This window comes from Numenius arquata, chromosome 4, assembly GCF_964106895.1.
Source record: "Numenius arquata chromosome 4, bNumArq3.hap1.1, whole genome shotgun sequence".
Classification (NCBI taxonomy): Eukaryota; Metazoa; Chordata; class Aves; order Charadriiformes; family Scolopacidae; genus Numenius; species Numenius arquata.
The window spans coordinates 21,294,937-21,321,566 of NC_133579.1; the positions used below are offsets into that span (position 1 = coordinate 21,294,937).

Below are 26,630 nucleotides of genomic sequence, written 5' to 3' on the forward strand. Positions count from 1 at the left end.
TGGGAAAGCAGCACATAACATATGTTAACCTTCATCAAGTAAATGGACGGAAAGGCTTAGATTATTTAAAAGCACCCCAGAATGTACTTTTAAGTGACTAGCGTTAGTCATAGTATAGGCTGATGACTTCTGCTCTATCATAGCAAAAGAAGAAATGGAAATCTGATTTTTCTTTTTTTGTGGTTGTTCATCTTCTCCACCATTTTTGTAATGTGCTCTGGTTTTGGTTTACTTTTAAGGAAAAACTCTATCACTAAAAATGTTAAGCTATGTTAGGTGTAATCAGGTCCTTAAGAAGTCAGCAAATATTTTCGTAGCAAGGGAGACTGATACTTTTGTATGTGCATATCAGGATTAATGTTGATATTATAATTGGTTTTACAGTAATAGGTATATTTTAATATGTAGACAATTGTATGTTACTTTGGCTTAGAGGTATTTGGGATATTTTTTTTTCAAGATTTAAAATATTCCAAACTTTAATTTTGCTTTATCTGGCTAATGATCTATCTATGGTAAAATACTGATAGGCAAGTTATTACAGATAAGGTAGAATCCCATTACCGTGGTTTGGTGTGTAAGCAGTGTCTGATATGCTCCGCCTGATAAGATTGAGGTGAAAGCTGCTATGTAACTTGTGTGCACATTGGGCTTGAACCTCTAAAGGTGTGCAAGGATAAAATAAAATTTAAAAAAAATTCCAGTTGTAAATGTGTGATAACTGCTGTATGCTTTATTATGCCTGCTATTATAAGTGATTACCTTCATGAGAATGATGATAAGTCAATTTTCACATGCTGATTTAGACCACATCCTGATGAACCCAAGCACATTAAATGTAAATTAAAAGGATCAAACACACTGCAGATTGGTGAAGAACTACAAAGTGAAATTGGTGAGTATTTGCATATTCTTCAATCTCTTGTAAGATAATTTCTTTTTCTTTGCAATTTATTAGCCTGTTATGTATACAGATGTCATCAAGAGTGAGCTGTCTTCAACTATTTTAATATGAAAAGCAGTTTTAGGTTCTCATTCATGGAAAGGTGATCAGACTTCTGTAATTGCCATTTTACAATTGCAGAGTTACTCTTTGATAAAATTTGCCTCTTAGTTTGTATATTGGGACATTCATCACACTGAGTTCAAATTGTTCATAAATGTTTGTTTAGTTCATGTATTCTGAAATGTTACAGACCATAACAACATTCAGACTATTTCAAAGGCATAGACTTTAAATTGAAATATTTTAAGGTTAACTTTAACCTAAGATGAAGGCATGTTAGGGATCAGTCTTCTCATTCTTTTTCAGTTTCTATACATAGTTGCTACATGACTTAGTAAGAAATTAAAAATTCTTACAGTATTTTGGGACATTAAAAGCTCCTGTGTGAGCAAAGAAAAGCATGTAGGACAAACTAACAGGTTGAAAAACAACTTTTGAATTTAAGAATATTTTTTTTTTAACTTTATAGCAAGAAATATGTTTTTATTCAGAAAAGTGCAAAGCAAAAGTATGTGCTATGACGATATAGATACTTTTTTTTTATATATATGTACCTTTTTGATACCCACAAGATGGGAGGATGTTATTAATGTATATAAATGCTTGAAGAGAAAGAAGATGGAGTCAGGTTCTTTTCAGTGGTGCCCAGTGACAGGACCAGTGGCAGTGGTCACAAACTAAAACACAGGAGGTTCCCTCTGAACATCAGGAAACACTTCTCTACTGTGAGGGTGACTGAGCACTGGCACAGGTTGCCTAGGGAGGCTGTGGAGTCTCCATCCTTAGAGATACACAAAAGCTGTTTGGACGTGGTCCTGGGCTACCGGCTCTAGATAGCCCTGCTTGAGCGGGAGCATTGGACCAGGTGACATCCGGGAGGTCCCTGCCAACATCAGCCATTCTGTGATTCAGTGATACTCATGTAAATTTTCTCTATGCTGTGTCTATGTATTCCATATGTTGTATAATGTTTCATTAAAGCAGCTGCTGAGGTAATCATCTTAATAATCATTTTAATCATCATCATCTTTTTTAACAGATGTAACAATTACAGATCAGTATGGAAATCAGGTTCAGACAGTGACATCTGCATGTGTAAATTCCCTTGGAGTTTCTGGGCCTGGACTTGACAAATCAAATTTGAAAATAACTTGGCAGGTATTTATAAGATGTCATATAGTTTATTGCTCTGTGGCCTTTGTGTAGTAATTATCTTAATTCTGTCACACAGAATTGAACCAAAACTGTGTAAAGGTAGTCAAATTAAACACTAGTTGGTAGTTTTGGCAGTGTTAGGTTGATGGTTGGACTTGATGATCTTAAAGGTCCCTTCCAACCTAGACAATTCTATGACTCTATGATTAAGATAGAGACTTAAAATGTAATATCATATGATTCTGTTTTAAAGAGTACAGCAGCATCTGTTAAAAACCTTGTCACTGCTGCAGCTGTGCAATTTATGGGCCAGTTCACTTTATCTTTGTCAGGTTTGCTTTGATTCTAGTCCATTTTCTATCTTTTCTTCTGTGTTTGTTTATGATGGTACATTTGATTTTATGGTCTTTTGAAGAACCTTGTAGAACAGACTACTGATATTGTCTGCGAGAGTTTAATTTAAAATGCATTATATACTTAAAATAAGTTGTACGTAACTGTTATACATTGAAAAGCAGGTTCCTGAGAAATGCTTGCATTTGAAATTGATCCCTTCTTACAGAAGAAGACCATTTAAATTTAATAAAAGGAATAAAACTTGTAGTTTAATTTTTAGCCCACTGTCTCACAGTAAAAACAAAAATAGTGTCTAACAGGCATAAGTATTAAAATAGCATAGTGAAAAAAAAAAAGAATAAATTATACTTCCTTTTATTTGTTCTTGATAAAATCTTTTTATTTCTCAATAGGAAAGTACTCTAACAATGAGAGTGAAAGGTATTCGGTTTAAACCATGTTTACTCGGAAACAAAGAATTGTGCTTTGCTTGGCGTGAATTTTCTGACTTTCTGAGAGTAAATTTAATTGCGGGATCCCCTGCTAAATTACAGTTTGTGGACTGGCCAGAGTTAGAAAAGGTAAGTAGAACAGTTTTTGTTTGTAAAAAAACAACGGGGTCACTAGTCAGCAAGTCTTTTATTTCCAGAACTTTTTGGAGCACAGGATTCAAAGCTGAAAACCATAATTTCTTAGTGTTGATACTCGTAAAAATTGTCAGAATATGACAGCTATGACAGCTCTAGAGACAATTTTTTTTTTATTCTCTACAGGATAACATAACACAAGCAAAACTAAGTATTTTGCAACCTGTCTAATTATATAGACATGTTTTAAATGGGACTGTAGATGTGAAGCATTTTTCATACAACAGCTAACTACATTAGTTTTTTAAAAGTAAACTTATTTTGGAGTAATCTAATAATGTTGTGTTTACAACACCTTATTTCTTAATACCTCTTAAACTGTTTATTCTGTCCCATTTGCCCTTCTATAGATGTATCTTTATTTTCTTTGGTGCAGCAGTTTTACTGTGGGTTGGGTCCTAACACCCATCTTCCACTGCTGTTTGTCAACTGTCCTTAATGGTAGAAATAGTTGGCAGCTCATCTTTCCTTATCTGTTCTTGGGGTTTTTGAGGTTTAGGATGTAGGAAGGCAGTCCCAAATTTACTTAAGTTTACAAATGTTTGCAGTCAGAAAGTGGGGGGGAGAGTACAGTATTTATATCAAATTAAAAGGATGGAGATTTTTGGTACCATCCATTTATTTGCTGGTTTGGATTTTGTTTTTTATTTTTCAATGTTTACTTTGGCTATTCAAGTGATAGTTCTGAAATATCAGCAGAAAGCAAAACAGGAGAGTGGAAGCAGGTAGAAGAAAAAGGGATCTCTGAGTAGAGAACAGGATTAAAGATCAGTGTGTTGGGAAAATGGAGAAGGAGGTTATTGAAAGAAAAAAGTGAAACAAAAGGTTCAGGGAGTATCGTAACCATTTTTAGTCTCTAGAAAGCTGTCAAAGTATATCGGAAGGTAAAAGTTTTAGGCCATTTACTCTTTCTACAACAAGGAAACTGTTTGATAAGCCTCTTCAGAAACATGTCTTTCCTTTTATTCACATCAACACAAGTAACACGTGCAATTCAATTCAGGTAGTGCATTTTATAATGACAAGAGAATGTAAATGGGGAAACTCTAGAAATGCCTTCCTGGAGTTTTACAATTCTGTCATGGTCTAGCTGTTATGGGAGACAAATAGTATGGAAAAGGCAGACATTATTGCTCTGGGGATTCCTGACCTGCTATGAATGTCTGATATACCTAGAACAGAATAGTATAGTGTGTTTGTATCTCTTCCAGCCTGTTGCAGTGATTAATGGCAGAGAATTGCAAAAGCCCCTTATTGTTCAGTTGTGTGATCAGTGGGGAAATCCATCTCCTGAACCTAATGTCAAAATCAGCCTTACAAAGAGTAACAACTTAAAGGTAAGCATAGACCTTATTATATGATTTTTTTTTTTACACAATTTCTCTTGTCACGTCTACATTATCTTCTTCATTTTCAAGACATTTTTTGAAAAAACTGAATAAAATATTGTAAGGGCACAAAAGAATAATTAATGCATATAATAGTAGTGTCAATGAGTAACGTAAACAGTTCCCAGGGTGTATTGCTCCGCTCCCTTTCACTATAACAGTCACAAATATAACACAATTCCTATGTACAGTGTCCACTTGTAATTAGTACACATTCTGGACCTTCTACTGAACCTTTTTCCAAATTCTGCATGCACACCACTCCACTTCATCCCCCACTTTATCTGAGGTAATTTAATGAGTAATATTAATGATCATATATAGACCAAACTGGCACCAAATAATTTTTATCTCATCGTTCTTTGGTCATAGTTCCTGAATATGAGACTTACAGTCTGTATGTAGAGCTAGTCAGCAGGGTTTGCTCCCTACTTGATTAACCCTCTGAAAAGCATTGTTGGTATAAACCAAATTAAAACAATGAGGATGCAAATCTAACCCAAAATTAAGTGGTTACCGTCTTTTCCATGAGTGAGGTATGGGTGTCAGATGATCTGCACATTGGCTCTATATGAAGAAAGGAGTTTGACAGACTACTCCATTCATTAAAATTTTGGTTCTTACAACTCAAAAAAAAAAAAAGGTCAAACTGTCAAACATTCCTGACTTTTGGTGCAGAGACTTTTATACTGAATGTCTACATTATCAATACAGGATATTTTCAGCCACCTCTGGACATGATGTTTTTTTCATGCAGGGCTGGTTTTGTTTCCTTTTTATTCCTGCTTGTCATACATTTGTCTCCCTCAGTTCCCTCAGAACAAACAGCAGCCAAGAACTTTGTTTTGCTCACCCCTCAAGAATTGTGTCACAGCTTCACCTTTTCCCCAATTTAACTATGCTACTATTACTTATTTTTATTGGATTTTTTTTAAGGAAATTTCTTTATATCTTGATCATTTTTCTTTTGGCTCTTTTCAATCTCTTGCCATAGAAGCCTGACTTGTAGTTCGGGTTTTTTTTGTTTGCCCCAACTACTGCCATGATGGCAGCTGCAACTCCTCAGTGCTTCTAGTTATGTTGTTCATGAGAGAACATACAACCTTGACAGTAACGCTGTGTGGTTGTGCTGCCTGATCAAAGAGATGTTGTGGTGGCATGCTGTGTCTTTTCAGACATTATGCCTTTCTCCAGGGAGGACTAGCAGCATGTCTTAGGAAGTCTGCATGTTGTTTATCCAAGTGGGATGTTTGCAGGAGAAAGTGTTCTGGAAGCCAAGGTGGATCATTGTTACAATGTGTTTATTATGGTGTACTCTCCCAGAGCTTAACACTGGTATCATTTCTAAGAGTCACTTTCATACGATTAGTGGAGCAGCCAACTGCTCTTTGGTGAACTGACATCGGATCAGTATCCATGAGTATCTTGGAGAACCTCTTTAGAGAACTGTCTTGCCTTGACATTTCAAATAAGTTGTATATACAGTCTCCCAAAGGAAATCAGAAGCTTTTGGAAACTGAAATTCTCAGATAGGGTGTCTGACTATATTTTGCATCCCATCCTCTAGGTCTCCTAAGCCTGTAGCATGCTTTTCCTGTACTCCACATCTTACAGGTCCAAAACTAAATAAGTATGACTGAACAGAAACACTCTGAACTCCTATGTGCAGCTCAATAGTGGAAATGCACGAAGCACTGGTTTCTGTAAAAATAAAAACTTTCCATTCTGTGCTGTACAGTAATTTCAAATACAGACTTACTCTGCTGAGTTGAATATACTCTTCAGAAGAGTTTGTGAAATATCTTACAATTTTTAATATTTCTTAGTATATCTTTACAACGCTGCCTTCCATTTGTACTGTTAAGAACACATTTTGTCATTACCTTTCTCTAGTGACATAGTAGGATAAATTCATGCCCCCGTAGCTGATCCATTATGAATAAACTTTCACAGTTTTTTTTTTTTCCTAATGTAGTTTTATTCTTGTAACTTACTGTCATGAGATCTGGGAAAGAAAATAATTTTGGAAGAAGGTTGCCCACTTCAAGTATTCCAAAAACATGGTTTTAGGGACATGGTTTAGTGGTAACTTGGCAGTGCTAGGTTGATGGTTGGACTTGATCCTAAAGGTCTTTTCCAACCAAAGCAATTCTGTGATTCTATGATTTATGTTATTATCCTAAACAACACTGATGAGAAATTATCTATCAATATTAGCACTAGATTAAATGCCATTTCTTAAGGTATAGAGATTAGTTCTGGTTTGTCATTAAGTTTTGATAAATAAGGTAGTGTACTTCATCACTTGTCATAATACTTTTCTCTAGTTTATCTAGTCATATGGTTTTGGCAGTGGGGCTAGAATGGGGGAAGAGGAAGAGAGACGTAGATATTTTAGTTGGTTTTACTCCAGTTGTATAGTTCTTTAATTTTTTGCTACCTAGGAATTTCTGTGCAGACTGGTGAAACACTGTAAAAGGCAATAAATAGTTTGTAGGAGGTTTTAAAATCTGAAAATATGCTCAGGTTAATATGTACTGTGGATGACATGATTGCATCAGTAGCAATTAAAGAAATAACATTAACAAGTATTTGACCATATTAATGAACAAAAATATCCTAGTCCAGATAAAGTGATTGTCTTCAAAAACTGACAGAGAAAATTCTGAAACATCTCAATATTGTATTTGTAACAGTGTATCTTTCCCTAATTTAGAGTCCAAGAATACAAAGAAGCTATTGCTCAAATGGAAAGACAGTATGCAGGCAAATGAGATACACATATTATTCTAAGACTTTATACTCCTCTGTCATTGAAAGAATAAAAAATATTTTTTTTGGCAGATTGTACCTTCAAACCAGCAACATAAAACAGATGAAAATGGTAGGGCTAACCTGGGAGTTATTAGTATTCATGCACCTAGGTAAGTAATGAAAATTATATGGAAAAAACACTTGAATTCCGAAATGTCGCTTGCTAGATGTATTTAGGCTGCACATTTCATAAAGTACATACCAAGAATTAATCTAGACCTAAGGTCAGACATTTATTATTTATACGCCGGTGGAAGGCCAGATAGTGATCTTTAAGAAGTTAAGTGCTTAACTGAAAAAAAATTCAGTAGCTGCTTCTTTTGGTCTTCTGAGAAGTTGCTGCTCTAATTTTCTGAATCCTGTTTTTTCTGGTCATGGTAAAACACAGCTTCTAATTGTCAACCTGTACCTAGTGCAGATGGTGTCATAAACCACTTAAAATGTTTGAAATGTACAGGCTTTGGGTGACCAGATCCAGACACTATACTTTGAAAGTAGGAACGCGTTTTAGGAGTGTTGAAACTCCACTTCTCTGGGTGCTAGCCATTATTTTAAAGGATTGGGTAGCGTCCAAAATAATTTTATATATGTTTGTTTATTTTTTGTTTCTTATTTATAACAGAACTAATGAAGTCTCATTTCCTGCAGATGTGTGCTGAGGCTCCTGATTCTCCATGTCAGTCACCCTGGCTCCCCTTACGCTCATATTTCCCATCTGACTTTTCAAATTGATTATTTTTATATCCTTCTCGTGTTCCCAGTTCTACTACCCACTCCCTGTATCCCTGTGCTTTTCTTGCAAAACTATGTTCACTTTAGGTAGCTTAGAAGCTAGCAATAAATGCTTGTTCTTAAACTTCTGAAGTATTTCATGGCAGTTAATATTTTTACATTTATATCTGCAGGATTTTATCCATAGTATTATTTTGCATTTGGAAGAAAATCTATTTTAATTGCTATTGATGGTGCTTAGTGTGTCTTGGCAGAAGGATGATGAATATTAGTTATCAGTATATTACTGGAGGTTAGAAGCAGGTGTGCTCAGTGGTAATATCCTGCACTTCATAGCATAATCAAAACTCACTGGGGAATACAGCCTCTATGCAGTTAAATATTATATTCCTAGTTCTGTTAAAAAACTTAAATTTCAAGTTTTTAATACTGTAAAAAAAAGATTTATTCTATAGCAATGAAGTCATTACATACTTGTGAGTAGTACACAGACTCACTCTTTGGAAACTGCCAGAGCACACAATGCTCATTAGACAGCATTTTAATTAGCTGTGTTTGCTTTCTACCTTACTGTCTTTTGCAACTTAAATCTGGAGTTGCTAGTGTTTTATAGACAGGCAATGAAACATGATCAAGCTAATGAATATTAAAGGAAAATTAAATTTAATAAGCTAATATCTTAAGAATATCTTAAATTTCCTCTTTTACTTGTCTTACTTTGCGTTAACACTTCAATTTTTTTCTTCCCATTACTACTTAATAACTTTTGGATTTTCTTTTATCATGCTTTCATGTACATGATTCAGACTTGAAGTGTGTTGAAAATTGTCTTTTCAGAAGAGATATTTTATAACAGTTTTTATGATTTCTGTATATTTCAGGGGAGAGCACACTTTACAGCTTAAAGCCTCATACAACAAGACCATATTAGATTGTCCTACAATCACATTCAATGTCCTGCCTGATCCTGAGAAACCTGTCCGCTTGAATGTTAAATATGACAAAAATGCTTCATTTCCAGCAGGAGGTACCTTCCCCGGTAAGTATAAGGATTCTGTGGTGGAAATCAATCACTCGAGCTTTGTAAACATATGAAAAACTGTTCTGATTATTCTCATGGTGTATTTTCTTACTTTTTTTTTTTTTGTCTGTTTTGTCTCAGTTCTTTGTAACAGCCATATCTGAGATGCCTCTGTAACACTTTGAGAGAAAAGATCCGTTCATCATCTTTGGAAAGCATTTCAAAAAACCTCTTATTTATTTGTTCCCAATTATTGGCTTTGTCTATAAATGGTAAAAATACAGAATCTCGTTTCTCTCATTAGTGAAATAGCATATTTCAATTTTTGATCTTCCCAAAAGATGATCTGAGCTAGTTCACGCATGTTTTCCCTCATCTCATTTTCTGTGGAATAGTAACAAAGGAGAGAGCTGTGAAATTATAGGCCAACTGTGAGCCAAAAAGAGCCAAAAAGGGGTCAGAAGTGTGCCAGGGACAGTAAAAAACATTCTCTCTTGCTGTATTCTCTCAAAAAAAGGGTGATCTTTGCTTTCTAACTCAGGCTGCTGAGTCATAAAAGAAACACATCTCATGTTTTATATCCCAGTAGTATTCACAATAAGCAAAACAGATAAAGAAGAGCAAGTTATGACCATGAGGAAACATCTTTTGCTAAAAGCCTAACAGAATTTGAAAACTCTGCTTTTTGCTGTAAGGAAATTTTAGCATGAATAAGAGACCTATTCTAATTCCATTATTTCAGGAAATAAGTCTTGTTTACAATAACCACGGGAGATACGGTTCTTGAATTTGCCAGTGAAATATACAAATTTACTAGCCCTTCTTCCCCAAAATTTTTGTCTTTCATTTGCAGTAACACCATTTGCACTATGGAACAGTGATACAAAGATATCCTTTAGAAAGCTGAAGTTCTGTCCAAACAGGTTAAATAGAAAGCTAGTAGATTCTATCATTTTAAATGTAATACCATAATAAGGAAGGCAAAAGAAATATGTCGGTAACAATTTATTGAAATTAAAAAACAAAAAACATTTGAGACTTGGGAAGCATGCTGTATTTTGTCGGTGGTACCTGTGAAGGAGAGTAAAGTAGTTTCAAAACTAATTTTTTTTCCCATTTGATCTCATCCTTGTTTTTTTAAAAAAATAATTAAAAAATCATATTTGAATCTTTGGTAGATGACTTTTAGACCTATTTGATAAAGTAAATACTAACAATTTTCCTATACTGAATAGTATTGACTTAAGAATTATAAACTAATTTAGGCATGAAGTTACTGAGTTACTAACTCGCATGTGCTAATCTTATGTAATTAGGCCTTTATTTGAAAGAAGTAAATTAAGGTGGCAAATCTGATGCAGTTTTCAAAAAATTTCAGGAGAGGGCAGGGAAACTTTTGATCAGTAGGTATCTTTTCAGTACTGGGCAGTTGTTAGAATGTTTATAAAGAATATAGTTAAGTCAGTTCATGGATGAATGTAGGAATGGGAGCAGGTTGGGAACTACGTGAATTGTGTACAGGAAAGTGGTGCCTTGCAAATGTGTTTGAAGGAGTTGACAACTGCGTGAATGTGAGTGATCCTGCTGACATAGAGTACTTGGTTTCTTAGAAGGCTTTCGGCAAGTTCCTTAACGAAAAGCTCTTAAACTGTTACAGGACACTGTCCTTCCTATAATTCTGTCTTTCCCATGCCTTTAGGTGGACTTAACACAAAAAAGTGGTCCATCTAAGGAGTGTTTTCAGTTACGTTGCTGTTTCACAGTTTTATTTCAGTGCAAGAATCTGATTTTTTTCCCCACCTATTCTCTGTACTCCTTTGTAAATACTTCCAGATTCCCAGATGATAAACCTCTCTCAAAAGTGACAAAAAAAATCAGAAAGTCACTGCTTCATACAAATCCGTTTGTTATATCCCAAACCTGTATGAAATACCTGCAACTTTTATTCACTATTTAGAACAAAAAGGATTTATTTGTGGTACTAGGAGTTGAGAAGCAGAATACCTCCCATAAATATGAGGTCTGTGGTATGGGGGCTTGTTTTTTGACCAAAGAAGGTTTATATTCAAAGGTAATAATTATACTGTCGTAACTTGGGTAGCTGAAATTTTTATGAAAGGGGTTTTTGTTCTTTAAAGCACTCCATACAGTGTTATGAGCTTGTCGAAATTCACAAGGTATTTTAGTTTTCTCTGCAAGAAGCGTACTGTAGAATCAGAATCACAGAGTGGTTTGGGTTGGAAGGGACCTTTAAAGTTCATCTAGCTCCAGCCCCCCTCTGCCAAAGGGACCTTTTTCAAATGTAGTGTGTAGTATAAATGAACCAGGTTTTGAGAGAAGAGAATTAAACAGCTCCTTCAGGAGATAACAGTATGTATGACATTAAATTTTGATATAAAATTAGATATTAAATTCCTTATTAACAGCCTCATATGTAATTAACATTCTAATTATTGGATTTACTGGTGAACTCAAGTACACCTGGGGGCAGACACTGTAATCTTGGAGGAAGTCGTGCCTGAATTTTTCATACACATCAAAGCAAAGTCCTTCCTTAAAGTACAAAATTCAGTTCTGCATGAACAATGCAGCTTCAATCACATGCATGAAATCCACCTGTAAGCGTAGTGTCAAAGTGCTTAGTTCACATTTTCAACTAGAAGGGTAGCTTTATTCTAGTTCGGATTCCATTTCCTTCAGACCACTGAACTTTCTATGGAATCTATAGGAAAACCAGCATTTTTCAGATTGGGATATAAAATGGCAAGTATTTTGACTGAAGAACCAGTCAACAGCAAATGGAGGAGTGAAACGTGTCCCTATCTCCTAACAGATTTAAGTATGTGGTATTAGTCTGTAAGAAGTAGCCAAACTCGGCTTCAGATTCAGAGCCTGAGTCCTTCTTTTTTTTATAATGTGGCTAATAGATGGGGAAAATGGTAGTGGTGTTGGTACAGTCTCTTTCCAACTACTGCACCTTTCCATTAGTTCAATGGCTCAAGCACTTGTGAAGGAAGAGGGAGATATGGATTCCATGTCCTTGAAGGAAGAATCAGCTTCTTAATGAGCTAATGGTTCTTTCCTGAGAGGAAGAAGTCTGGCCTGCTATTTTGTTAAGAATGATAATGTGGGAAACTCAAGGGTTTTTTTTAAAGCAGTCACTGGGTAAAGTAGGTGTATTTTTTCTAAGGATTGTTACCTAGTCTAAGTACAGGGCTAGGGAGAGAACGTTTTCAATATCTGTTTTAAAATTTTTTGCTGTTTGGCTTCTGTTTGGAATGAGAGTTCTATGTGTTTTTCCTCTAGGCATGAGGGAGACACAGAATTTGATGGAGTTTGGTCATCTTAATTGTGAATAAAAATAAACTTGAAAAAATGCTGTTTTTCGTTCTATAGATTTTATGGTTAGTGTTCTTTCTGAAGATGACAACATTATTAAAAACATTAATCCAGCACGGATTTCCATGAAAATGTGGGAAGGACAGAGCAGTGGAACTGGGACATCAATTGATGTAAGTTATCAAAATGCATTTTCAAAATGGATATGATTATGTTTTGCATTAGAAACTTTCCTTCATTTAACTTAGAACAATATCCTGTTCTAGATTTTAAATAAGTATTACATATCAATAGTATTTATCAACATCTGTCCTGTTACAAGTTGGACTGTTCAAATGTCAAGACTATAGTAAGGACAAAAACGTTACTGCTCTGCAGAAGCTAACTAATAAATATCAGGGAGACTATTAAAAGTTGCCACCCTGAAATTTGCAAAGAAAAGACTCGGAGAATTAAGGATAAATTATAGATTATCTCCTGAATTACTGTATGCTGTCGGTACTGCAAATCATTAAGACTTGATAGCATTTTACAAGTAAGGTACTTTAACTTTCAGTATACTGCTTACCTTTTTTGCATCTGTCTTTTCAGGTTACAACATTTAGCTGTTGTAAAGTGAAGGATGACAAGGAAGATGGCTTCTTTTACTTCAGGTATAGGAGCATTTGTTTCATAGTTAATGACGCAACTCGCTGTAGAATATACATAGTTTGAAATAGAAACGAGGTTTAGATTTTGATAATAACAATCTGTTATAGAATTAGTATGATACAGTGCTACAAAATGGTAAAAGATAATAGCAAGATGCAATGAACATGAGGATTGAATTCTTCCCTAGACATATTTTGTATTTGTGTAGTCTTAGAGTAGAGAAGAAAGGAGACCAAGATAATATATTAGAATACATGATAAGAAGTGCTAGCAATGAAGAGACTACGTCATCTGCTTGTCACTTGTCTAGTAACATTTCTTAATTCTTTCCATTACGTTCAGCTGCTGTAGAATTGCAGGCTGGACAAAGTGAACTTAAACTCTGATTTAATACCTTCTGTAGCTGTGTCTTAACCCTGAACCATGATCTTGACCCTGTCAGTTTAGTGGTCTTTCCTTGGGTTACTTATTCAGAGATGGTGTTTCAGATGACAGGAGCAGAACTAGAGCTCATGATAAACTGGTGCCTGACTGCCATGTTCTTTCTGCATCTATTCCTGGCAGGCTTGCTGTGGGATCAATTAAACACTTGTGGTGTACTCGCTGTTGCGTCAAGCTCCTGCCTTCTAGGAACACTTCCCTTCTCCTTTTAGAAAGCAGAATTTAGGATCACCTTAATGCAGCAGATACCACTGTTGCAGAGCTGGTCCTGGCTCCTGCATCAGAGTAACAAAGGCTGCTGCAGCTCAGCTATGTCAGGATTCCAGGAGCATCTGAGTAGCAGCACTTTAAGAGGTGATAAGTTTCCTAACCTGCCTCTCAGCTGTGGCTCTCCTGCCTTTCGAGGTGCATTATAGAGTTCAGATAGCCAGGCATCCAGTTTGCAATCCCGGGGAATCTATGTGCCTTCAAGACCTTGATGTAGCATTAAGCCTTCAACACTTTTTTTTTCTGGGGAGCAAGTTAGATGAGGCTCAAATCCGGGGTTCTGACCCAGCTTGATAGGCAATGCAAATGTACCTCCATGTGTAATTCCCTCTCTCATATCCAGGTAAGAAACTATCCCATCTGGGAGAGCAGTTGATATGACCTTTGTTTATTCATTTAAGAGATTGCAACTAATTCAAAAAGCTATTGAAGCATGGCATTTTGTATCATTACCAAAATCTGTCTTTACCCTGAAAGGACTCAAGGTTCCAAAGCCTTCTAAGGCTTAGTTTGGCAGCTATAGCAAAAGAAGGCTCCCAAATAAGGGTGCAGTTTTGTTTTTCATAGAGCAGAGTTTGTATGTCGGTAGTCCAAGGTAACAGAATGAACTTCTCCAGAAACCAAGGATCACTGCAGACTTGCACCAAGTATGAGGTGCGTTTCTGTGACCTTGTTCTTTCTGAGAAGCTCTTATTTATAGGTGTAGTTAAAACATAACTCCCTAAAATGTTATCAAAACAAGGCACTCTGCATCATGTATTTGTACCTCCAGAAAAAGAAAATGAGAATGCATGTGCCAATGTGTAGTCATGCTAATAAATGTTCTCCTGTGAAAAGCCCTATGGTCATCAGTGTGATGTAAACTAATCTATATAGAGTTGAATATGGAATTATTAAAATCTTTACATTAGTACCTGTAGCACTAGTCCAAAAATGTCCAGAATTAAAAATTCCCAACCTTTTTGAAAAAATTGAAAGAACAGACAGTAAGTAGAGACTATCATTAGCAGCCTTTGTAGGGGCTGCCAGTTGCTGCAGCAGCACTCTGCCACCTGGTTTCTCTCAAGTTTCCCTGTCCTTGGCACAGTCATAGATGGTTTTCATCTATTTAACACCAACCAGTAACATGGATGCTGTTACTCAGTCCTACAGCATTCATAAGAATTGTGCAATTTCTTTTTCTAAAGCATATGTCTAGTTAGATGGTATTCAGCCATGAGATCCTTAGCAGATTACTTACAACTCAGTTTTTTTAGTGCATCCTGATAAGGCAGATGCTACTTTAAATCTTAACCTAGACAAAATGCAGAAAAAAAGGTGGAATTGTTTCTTCTCTATATGAAATACAAAAAGGAAAAGTCATGGCCCATTCTAGAAATAGGTAAAGCTTTGGGATTTTGTTTTTTACAAGTTAAGCATTCCAGGGAATCTTGCATCTTACTACTTCCCAAACAAGATAAGAGGAAACAAACTGCTTAATTTTATTGACAAAATGGATAAAATGGTGTATGTTGAAAACAAAAATGTCATTAACCAATTCAAGAGTGCCAGAAGTCATCCTCTTGGAATAATGTCTGAATCTTGGTTAGAGACTGTTTCCATCTCCTCAAAAGTTTCTAAGCATTCAGAACTCACTGCCATCCCTTGTTGAACACTGCAGCAGTCTTCTGGATGCTGTGTGGCCGTCTTTGCTAGGTGAAGTTCTGTTTATAGCAGCAGAAGTGCAGGCATCTGTCTTCCTTTCATATTTTGATGTTCGGAGTTCTTTGCCAGTATGTAACGCTGTGAGGTAGAATGAAAACTCTTGGACACTGGTCCAAGTTGCCCAACTTTGTACACTTTCTGAGTACGAGAAGGAATTGGCTATCCAGATTTTATGTAAATTCAAGCCAAAATATTAAATCTGGAGATATTTTGTTATTGGTGCAGATCTCAACATCTCTATGCTCTCTTTCAGTAGCTTTATGAAAGTTCACTGAATTGAAAGTGAAATGAGTTAGACTTGCAGATTTCTGAATAATAGGGCACAACAAACTTCTTGTCAGCTAGTAGAGACAAACTCCTGGAGGAGACTTTCCTCATCCAAGCTTCCAAAGGCCTTATTCTAGTTCTTGAGAAACTTTCATGACATTCTTGCTGAAGGAGTAGTATTATGGAGGAGTACTAAAATATGTCATGCCTTAACAGGACTCTCTAAAGTTTGGAGGGCTACTCAGAATTTTAATTGCTTGCATACTTGTATACTTACATCCTTGTCACTTCAATATTTACTCACTTTTGCTTGGGTTTTGTTTTTGATTGATTTAGGGATAAAGTGGTTCCAGAGAGAGTGGGCACTTACAGTATCCAGTTTACCTTTGCAATGGATAAGACAAATATGCTCAACAGTGACCAGGTTTGAATCTATAATTAATTACAAGTAGCCAGGAACATGTAACACAGAATCATCTGAGAGAAATATTATGATATGTTGTAGATTCAGAATGCAAATACTTTCACTTGCAAGCTTTGCAAAAAATTGTATTTTTATTTTTGATGATTACTAATTTCAAACTGTTGATTATCAAAATATGTTTTCTTTGGCTTTTATAAGTAGAACTGTTTTATGGTCATGCTAATTTATTTCAAGATTGCCAGTAAATTTCACATGCATTTGTTTCAGTATTTTTTGAGTGACCCATGTGTTCAGGTGAATTGCAGTGAATTATATCAGTCTTTATTTTATTTTGTTTTATTTTATTCTTCCTCCTTTTTCTGCTAGATTATAGTTGAAGTTGTACCTAATGATCCTGTACGCTTGTTACCTGATTCTTTACCAGCTACTCCAGCAGTTTCCAATGTTCGAACTCTTACTAGCCGTACACTGGTCAAGGATTTATGCCTCCATGTAATGGTAACTATACTTTAATACAAAATCATAATTAGGGAAATATATTATAAGACTGCTAAAAGTATGTTGAATATTGCTCTAAGGCATTGCTGCTATCCCTTTGCAGATTAACTTCACGAAAAAGATGTACGTGGGTGATTTCCAATATATGACAGGTGCATCTTGTTTTATTTACGTACCGATGACCAAAACTAAAACATGCAATGTCAGTTGAAACCCATTTGTTGTTGCCACAGGAAAAAAAATGTTTCAAGAGTAGATTTAGTAGGAAAACACTGACATACACAGCAGATGTTTCTCTCCATGTTTTTTCTTCCAGGAGACAGTTTCTCTTAGAAATCTTGTGTTACAAAATCTAAGCTTTCCTGAACTTTCAACGTTCACAGGGATACAGGGAGCTCTCTTATCAGTTCGTGCCATGGGCAAAACAGACTCGACTTGTGGAAAATTAATTTAATTTATCACCACTTAAAATAGATTTGAGTAGTGAGAAACAAAGGCAAAAAAAGTAAAGCAACACCTTCTTCCCCACCCTTTCCCAGGCTGAGCGTTGCTTCTGACTCCTCTACCTTTCCCCAGGTGGTGCAGGAGGATGGAGAATGGGCGTCACAATCAGTCCGTAACAGCTCCCCTCTGCCGCTCCTTCCTCCTCAGGGTTTCCTTGCTCTCATGGGGTTCCTTGTGTGGGCTGCAGTCCTTCTTGAACTGCTCCAGCATGAGTGGCCTTCCACAAGCTGCCATGTGGATACCTGCTCCGCCATGGTCCTTCTGGGCTGCAGGGAAATACCTGTTCCACTGTGGTCTCCCCACGGACTGCAGGGGAATCTCTACTCTGGCACCTGGAGCGCCTTCCCCAGCCCTTCTTCTCTCATCTTGGTGTTTCCTCTGCTGTTTCTCTTTCTTCATTATGCGCCCTGCCCCATCCCCGCCCACCCCTCCCTTTCCTCTGCCTGTGACTTTTTGCCCTTTCCTAAATACATTTTCCCCGAGGCACCGCCATTTCGGCTGCTGGGCCCAGCCGTGCCCTGCGGTGTGTCAGTTGGAGCCAGCTGGAACCAGCCATGTCCAGCACGGGGCAACCCCGGCCTTTCCTCACAGAGGCCCCTGCAGTCCCTGCTGCCAGCACCTCGCCACGCAAACCCGGTGCAGCATATAAATGGATTACTTATTTTGTTTCGTGTTCCAAACTAACTTTTTTTTTTTTTACTTCCCAGGATGAATACAACAACCATACTGGAATTGATCTAGTTGGCAGAATAATAGCAAAAATTAAGAGCCCCTATGAAGATGAAGATATAGAGATCCCACAGTTTCAGGGGAAAGTCAGCACAATTGAGTTTCCATTTGACAGAGGATCAGCTGAAATTGTAAGTGTGACTGAAATACACAGTTAGCTCCACGAGCAACTGATCTAATAAGGTCTATTTTCTACAGTTTCAAAGTTGATCTTACACCTCATTGTGTTTTGTGGAGTGTTATTGTGTATTGTAACCTTCCCCTAGTGATGACTAGAAAAATTATTTCTTCTCTGTTTGGTTGCTGATTTTCAGAAAACCTGAAGGAAAGACATTCTTTAAACAGGTTATCCTTGCCAAGTGAGGGAAGTTTATAACTACATTCAGTAACTCAGTTAGGGACTGGGATGTACAGGGTGATCCAGGATAAGTCTTTACTTCATTTGAATTTCACATGTAAATAACACTTCACCAATTTTCAGTTAAACCATTAATATTAGCAGTATTTTACATTTTTATTTATAAAATAAAAACCATACTATCTGGCTGTAATATCGTAAGATAATTGAGTCTGACCTCTTCGTATATACGTAATTAAATTTTACCAGGTGCTCTTTACATTTTGTCAAGTTAACTGGGCTTAAATATACTTTGTAGAAAGGCATTCTGTCCTCATGTGAAGAATTAAAGATAAAACTACCATTTCTCTTTACACTTCATTTAATTAGTCATTAGTGCCATTAACTGTTAAAAATCCTTGCCTTATTTCAGTTTGAATCTCTGGCTGTAGCATCATGCATACCTCTAAAAGTACTGCATGTGGTAGTCACCTCATCGCAGTCACTTTTTCTTCAACAAATCAAGATTGATTTTTTAAAACCTGTGAGCTGCAGTTGTTACAGTTGTTACAAAGTATACTATAAAAGACACAAGTTAAAACATGCACATGGCAAAACCAGAAACTGTTCAAAACGCCCCAAAAAACCCCCAGCTGAGTGTAAAGCCACATACTTGTTCCAAGTGGAATGGTCACAATATCACAATATCTCTCTTAAAAGCCGACAGAGGACTTCAGTCAATAGGACTATTCACGTGGTGAAATAGGTATATGTAGATATTTTTTTTAAGTTGCTGAAGTATCATATAAGAACTGCAGAGCAAAAGCATACCCCTACTTCATTTGGTTCCTCTGGTTGGCACACGTTTTACTAGCCTGAAATCTATGGAAATCTTCAAACAGTTAGGAGGAGGATCCAACTTCTTAAAGACATTTTCTCAGGCACCTTTTCTACCTCATTCATTGGAAGCAGCTTCCCAGCAAACCAGCACCAGTGTGTGCCAGGTGGAGGCAGACACTACCTTAGCAACAAACAGAAAATCTCCCAATGCATCTTAGAAATCACCACAATAAGACCCCAGTAGAATCACTAAAATCTACAGATCCTACATTCAAACTTCTTCGTAATATATTTTATTCAGTTCATCAACAGCTTTTACGGAACTACATAGCTGATACTTAATAACACAGCACAAATAATTCTCTGTCGATAACAGTCAAGGACAGAAACATCCAGTTAATGTGGGCAAACACTTTTCACTGAGCAATCTGTCAAACTCCAGTCGACTCTGATCCATAAGGAAAAGTGACAAAATATGTATGAAAAGCAAGCTAGAAAAATAAAATGCATGGACTGAGTAGAGGTATCAGATAAAATTAATACACTGATTGATTTACGGTGCACTCTGAGTTTCTCTTGTTCCCCAACCATGTTTCAGGAGCAACAAATTAATTGATTTGTGAACACATTTTTCTCAGGCAAGTGGGGTGGGAAAAAATGCAAAAGTATAGGTAAGAGGTTAGCTATAATCACTGGTCTAATGAAATAGTGCTTTTCTCCACAAATCTTGTGTTTACACCTGTGGTAGAAATTTGAACAGATGTTTAAAACTTCATACTGTTGAGGGGAATAATAACCCTGTAGAGTGGACTATGAAAGTTCAAATAAAATTACTGGATAATTTCTCAGACTCCTCACCAATGCAGAAGTGACAAGTTTTTCATCTCCATGTTCTCATAACCTGCTGTTGAGCCATTGTGACCTTAATGCTCCACTCTTGCTTCAGTGACTAAGCTAACAACCTACATAATTGGGAGAGGGGGGGAGGCGTGGGGAGGCATGTTTGAGGGGTTTTTTGTTTGGATTGTTTTGGCTTTTTTTAAGCAGATGCTTTTTCTTTCTACTATTCCTGGTTTGTTGGGGAGCGGGGCGGGGTTGCGTTCTTCTGCTTTCTCATTAGTGTGAACTGATGAGATCCTACTGCTTTTGACAATAACTTGTGTTCCTTAGTCTTCCTTAGGGAGTAATTTCATTTCAGTAAATCCCATATCTCTTCCCCTCTTCGGGCAGTTTTCAGTTGTCTAGTTTATACTGAGTTCTCTGACTTCAGAAAACTGACAAAACTCATGTGGAAAGGATTTGTTAGTGATCCAAAGTACTTTTCATATGGCTCTCTAATGGGGAGGGGACAAGCTAGAGTTTTTTTTTTCAAATATCTCAAAATTGTTCCATCTTGTTTGTAAATATAATCATGTGCAATTAGCATCAATGTAATGAAACTGATAGATAATATGGCATGTTTACCCTTACACTGATGTTCAGGAATACACTTGTTTAATGAAGAAAAATGTTTAGATTTTTATTAGTGTAAACTTCCTAAGGAAAAGATATTTCCACTACAGACTTCTCCTGATCAAATATGTAGCTGCAATATTTTTGAAAGCCATGAAGACTATCTTTGAAGGTTATATATCTATCTCTTCTTTTAGGCTGCAACCACCTCTCTCTTGATTTGGCCAGTTGAGTAGCAATTTCTACATGTTAAAGGTGGAAACAGTATGAGTTTTATTATAAGCATTATTCATTTTATGCATGATACCTTTCCCAAAGTAACAGCACATGTAGATATTACCTATACTAATTTTATTTGTGTTAACCATTCTTTATGGTTTTATATTACTTCCTGTGTTTGTAAAGAAAGGTGAAGGATTTAGTTTGTCTTTTCAATAAGGAATTGATAACAAATGGGATGTTCATGTTAGTGTTTGGATATATATTGTTCATTCATTTGCGACCTGCTGTCTAATTCCATGGTAACAGCAGTAACTTTAACTCAGCACTGGGAATAGTTTGGTTTTCCTTCTCTGTGTTTATGCATTGAGTTTCTTTTTAATGTTCCGTTTGCATTTGCTCACATGCTGAATGAAGTATATCCAAGGAAATCTTGCTTTTGGGGACAGTGCTGATAATATTTTTTTCTATGCATATGTCTCTTAAATAAAATATAAAGCCAAAAATAATAAGATTCTTTAAACAGGTAAAATGACAATCTTAATTCTTAAATAATTGAATAGTTACTGCTAAATGTTTGTATTTTACTTCTTTTTGTTAGGTATAAAAAGCATTTCCAAGCTAATACTTAAAACCGTAGTAATATTGAATAGACATTGTGTGTTAGGTAACTTTACAAGATTTAGTATTGTTGATTTTATTTTGTGTGTTATCTCAAGTGTGAACATAAACTTATGTTTATTTGTTTGTTTGATTAGAATCTAGTGCTGGCTGAAAACAGTCCTGGAAGAGATAGCACTGAATATATTCTTGTATTTGAGCCAGATCTGCCAGCTTTGAAAAAACCTTTGGAACCATACCGTCTGTCATTTATGTTTTACAATGGTATGTTTCAATTACTCTAAAATGCTTGCTTTTCCTTAGAATCAGCTATTTTAGGTCCATAAAATTTCTTCAGAACTGTATAATAGCTTAATAGATTTTTTGCTGATGTTTAAGCCAACTTAAGTATGTTATATTTATTTCTGTAGATTTCAAGAAGCAGCAACAGATGGCAACACTTACAAAGGAGAGAGACCAATTATCTCAGTCCATAGGTGTTTACAGAAATTGGTTTGATACTACTAATCAGCTTGTAAATGAAATGAAATGTAAGTTCAATCAAATATATAAATACATTTCCTGGGAATTAAACTTTTTTTTTCCTTCAATAATTTTGAGAATATAGAGAGGGAGAAAAATTGATATTGAAATCATGAGGAACAGTAATTAGAGGGGAGAGGAAGGGAGTATATCTTTGCCTTAGCAGGGAAGCATCTAGTTATTTGGAAGAACTCACCTAAAAAGGATCTTGATTTGAGGTAGGTTGTCTTATGTCAGAACTGTAAAAAGGAGAAATAAAACATTGAAGTTGGTGGTCTGATTCTTTTTTTCCATGACTGCCCTGCACTCCCTTCTTTGCAATGGATGTGTGAATGCTCATCCATCTGGAAATTCAACAGTTGCCTAAAAGCAATTTTAGGGAATGAACTACAGATAATCCTCTTTCCAAAAGTTAGTCTTATGTTTTCAAAATGTTGCTTTCTCTACACGCACATTTGACCCTATGTATATTATTCAAAAGTATTGTGTAGCTATTCCTTGTTTATATCTCTGTTCTTCAGCAAATGTAATCCTTTATAAAGTCCGTTAAACAGCAGAGCAGTGTGAGGGCAGTTGTTTATGGGAATGGGGAGAGAAGGAGGAAATGATTTTTTTGCATTATTTTTATGTTTGAATTATCCTGTCTGTTGATCAGAAGGTTTCTTTTAATAGATGCATTTTGAATTTTTATTTCAAGTAATCACTGAATGTAAATAAAGCATGCTGGAATTAGAAGATGCTGCTGTTTCTTGCAATTATAGTTCAGGGCTATGTTACTGTTATTTGCTTACTTCACGTTTCTATTATGGATGCAAATTCCTGAATTCCAGTGTGAAACACAAGAAGTCTTGTTTCATATTTCCAGATTTTTGCAGATCTCTAGAGAGTGAGTTAGAGCACATTATACTTTATGTTTAAATAATATTTCCAAATATAAACCTGTTTGAATAGAGAGAGTGGGAAGCAATTAACCTGTTTACTCATTTGTTTTCAAAATTGCTTCAGTTCAGATATGAGAGTTGAGGAAATAGTGTCCAGAAACTGGTGTCCCATATAAAAGACAAAAGAGGGTAGGTAGCGTCAGCTACCTCTCTTCCTTTCCCTCCTGCCAATTCACCTGTTGGAGAACCATTTGGAAAGATAATTGAGGATGAAAAGAAAAAAGAGCTTACATTATTCCCAGACTGATCTAGGGGCTAGCCCCATTGCTTCCTGAAGCTGAAAGAGATGGCAGCAGCTGAAATTGCTTAGAAGCTGGACAAATCACAAGATCTTTGTGGACAAATCCTTATATTCTGTGCTGAAATTGAGAAGTAGATACCAACACTGTGGGTGCATAATTCTGAAAAGTTGTAAGAAATTCTTTAAGAAATGTTGTGTTGCTTTCTGGTATTTCCTTACTCTCTGTTGATTTTATTGGTTTCAGGTCAGGTTAAAGAAGCTGAAACAAGAGAAACTCATCTGAAGAATGAACTGAAAAAACACCAAATTGAAATACCACAGATAAACAAAGTATGTTTTATTCCTTTCTAAACTCCCTAGCATCCTAAAAATAAATCTAATCTTAATATGAAATTGATAAAATTATATAATATTATTGACTCACATAGATATATGATCAGAGGGCTGGAGCACCTCTCCTATGAAGATGGGCTCAGACAGTTGGGGTTGTTCAGCCTGGAGAAGAGATGGCTCCAGGGAGACCTTATAGAGGCCTTCCAGTACCTGAAGGGAGCCTACAGGGGAGATGGGGAGGGACTCTTTAACAGGGAATATAGTGACAGGACAAGGGGTAATGGTTTTAAATTGAAAGAGGGGAGACATAGATTAGATATTAGGAAGAAATTCTTTACTGTGAGGGTGGTGAGGCACTGGAACAGGTTGCCCGGAGAAGCTGTGGATGCCCCATCCCTGGAAGTGTTTAAGGCCAGGCTGGATGGGGCTTTGAGCAACCTGCTCTAGTGGAGGTGTCCCTGCCCATGGCAGGGGGGTTGGAACTCGATGATCTTTAAGGTCCCTTCCAACTCTAACCGTTCTATGATTCTGTATATACAAGCACCTGTTACTGAAACCGTGAACATTTAAACCATGAGGAAAATTTGTGGATCAGTGCCAAACTTAAATTTTTAATTTTTTTTTTTTACTGTTCTGCTAGTGTGACTATCTCCTAAAGAAACTGCTGGAGAAATAAGAAAAACTTCCCCGTTATATCCTGATCTTATTTTTGCCTTTCTACTAAGGTTACCAGTTGTGTTACTGGTACTGCTAGTTTTAATAATGGGCAGGCTGATCAGTATACACTGGATATATTCTGGCATAAGTAGACCAAAGGAAAACACTTCTTTTCAGAGAATTAGAGAATTTCATAGGTTACTACCAAAATTGGTATACAAGTAAGTTAGGAAGATTCAGAGCAATGTACCCCATTGCTAATTTCCCATAAAGATCCAATTATATTTTAAAGAAAATTTTTAAACTACAAACATTTTTGGGGAAAAAAAAAAAAAGGAAATTATCAGCTATCTTTAAATCAAATAAAAGCAAGTGTTACAGTCATTAATCACAAATCAGTAGAATTAAATTGTACTCATTCTACAGTCATGATACCCAAGTTTCCCCTGCTGGCTAAATTTTTCTGGCCTGGACATGGTCCCCTTCTGAATTGGTACCTTTTTGTACATTTGTGGTTGCCTTTTCCTACTGATTTAAACTTTCTTTGGTTTTGGATTTAATCAAGCTCTGGTAGTTCTTTACAAAAAGCTCCCTGAAAGTCTTTAAAAATAAAAAAGGGCACTAAAAAAGTTCATAGTCACAATTGCAATGTGCCTCCTTTTGTGCTCCTCTGAGATTATATTATTTATTATAGATTATATATATTATCGATTATATATTATATATATATAATTATATATATAAGAGATTATATATATTATTAAGTCTTCTTCAGATTATTGAATGTTTTTTGTTAGGAACTTTATTGACAACAGGTAAAGTAACTACTTCTAGAGCTTGGCCTAATGATACATGCTTGCTAACTTTAAATTTTAATTCTCAGCTTCAGTTTGTGGATTCTCTTATAAAACAAAAGATGTTGGATCAAGAAGGAGTAATGAAAAAGCCAAGGCGAACTTGTACCCTCCCAAACTATCCAAAAGGCAACCAGGATATTCTAGGCAAGGTGAGTTTTCTCTCTGAGCCTTCAAATGAGTTTTATTGGTTCCAGGAAGTGGTAGTGATGAAAAATTAGCCAACTGAATATTCAAGTAATTTTTGAGAAGTGTTAAAAAGAAGATAGTATTCTCAACCTATCAGATAACCAGCTCTTCTGAGAGACCCATCAACAGAGGAATTAAATGTCTGATTAAAGTTGCAGGATGATTGTGATTAGTATGAAAAGGGGAGGTTGTCTTGGCTTCTACGTTGACTGTTGTAACTTCTATGGTACAGATTGCACATTTAGCACAAATTGAGGATAACGAAGCAGCAAAAGTTATCTCTTGGCATTTGGCAAGCGACATGGACTGTGTGGTCACACTGACTACTGAAGCTGCTCGTTCTATTTTTGATGAAACTCAAGGTCGACAGCAAGTGTTACCCCTTGATTCTATTTACAAGAAGACACTCCCTGATTGGAACAGGTAGAGAAAAAACAATTAAACTTATGTATTTGTATTACATACTTCAACTTTTTTTTTTTTTTTAAGTTTACTCTTATTTAAGATTCAAAGTATAAAATTTCTGGCTTCATAATTGTGGCAACAGTAGTGTCACTTGAAATGTTAGCTGAAATCATAGCCTTATATCATTAACCACTGTGTGTTCTTTACTTAATAGGAAGTTTCTGTTAGAAAGATAAGACTATTTGCCATTTTTTTTTCTTCTGTGTGTTTTCTAGACCAGGAACTTTTTTTTTAATAATTCTAGTGCTTCAAATCAAATTCTAACTTTTTTAAAAATCCATTTGCGGAGTACATTCTCTAAAATCATCTGTAGTAATAGAAATTCATTCTGCTGTTTTGGTTTCCTGGAAGATAAAGGAAAATATACTAATTCTGTGCCTGAAAATAATTCGCTTATGAAGATGACTGCTAATTTCATAAAAAATTCTTTTTAGAAAAGATGGGATGTGCAGATGTATTTATAACATCCAAAATCACGGGTTTTTATAAAATCGTGCATTAAAACTTGTCCATAAAAAAATCATATGAATTTGTTGGATATATGTCTCATTACAAGTTAGTGTTTCACCAAAGCATCTGTAATATAACTGGCATTTCAGATAATGTTGGGATCATTTAACACCTAATGTGGAAGTGTTAAGATGCATTCAATTCAGTTTGAGATTTCTGACTAGATTGTCAGAAGTAATAATGAAATAAGGACAAGGACAAATTACTTTTTTTCTCTTCTTTTTTTTTCCTCCCTCACTCTCCTCTTTCATTAACTAGGCCCTTACCTCACTTAAGAAATGGAAAAATCTGCTTCAAACCTATTGGAAATCCTGTATTTGCCAGAGATCTGTTAACATTTCCAGATAATGTAGAGCATTGTCAAACAGGTAAGTGATATTAAAGACATTGTTCATGACTTCTTTCAGCATTATCTTATTCCCAAGCTCTCGTAAGCAGAAACTGACAATCATGGTATTAGTTTTATATTTTCATATTGCAGATGTTAGTGCTTTTGTTAGGCTCTTTTCCAGTCCTCTTCCTCTCA

At 35.9% G+C, this 26,630-nt stretch overlaps 1 protein-coding gene across 1 annotated transcript in view; it reads left to right on the plus strand.

The window, feature by feature from the left end:
• The window catches only part of SMCHD1 (structural maintenance of chromosomes flexible hinge domain containing 1), an 86,640-nt gene that overhangs the window by 52,720 nt on the left and 7,290 nt on the right, over positions 1–26,630 (plus strand). The window contains exons 27-43 of the mRNA XM_074146228.1: positions 807–895; positions 2,046–2,164; positions 2,911–3,078; positions 4,356–4,481; positions 7,377–7,456; positions 8,960–9,117; positions 12,496–12,611; positions 13,030–13,091; positions 16,105–16,192; positions 16,559–16,690; positions 17,902–18,060; positions 21,530–21,656; positions 21,803–21,922; positions 23,341–23,426; positions 24,970–25,092; positions 25,362–25,552; positions 26,363–26,472. Coding sequence (XP_074002329.1) covers positions 807–895; positions 2,046–2,164; positions 2,911–3,078; positions 4,356–4,481; positions 7,377–7,456; positions 8,960–9,117; positions 12,496–12,611; positions 13,030–13,091; positions 16,105–16,192; positions 16,559–16,690; positions 17,902–18,060; positions 21,530–21,656; positions 21,803–21,922; positions 23,341–23,426; positions 24,970–25,092; positions 25,362–25,552; positions 26,363–26,472 — 2,054 coding nt within the window. The remainder of the gene's footprint in view (positions 1–806; positions 896–2,045; positions 2,165–2,910; positions 3,079–4,355; positions 4,482–7,376; positions 7,457–8,959; positions 9,118–12,495; positions 12,612–13,029; positions 13,092–16,104; positions 16,193–16,558; positions 16,691–17,901; positions 18,061–21,529; positions 21,657–21,802; positions 21,923–23,340; positions 23,427–24,969; positions 25,093–25,361; positions 25,553–26,362; positions 26,473–26,630) is intronic.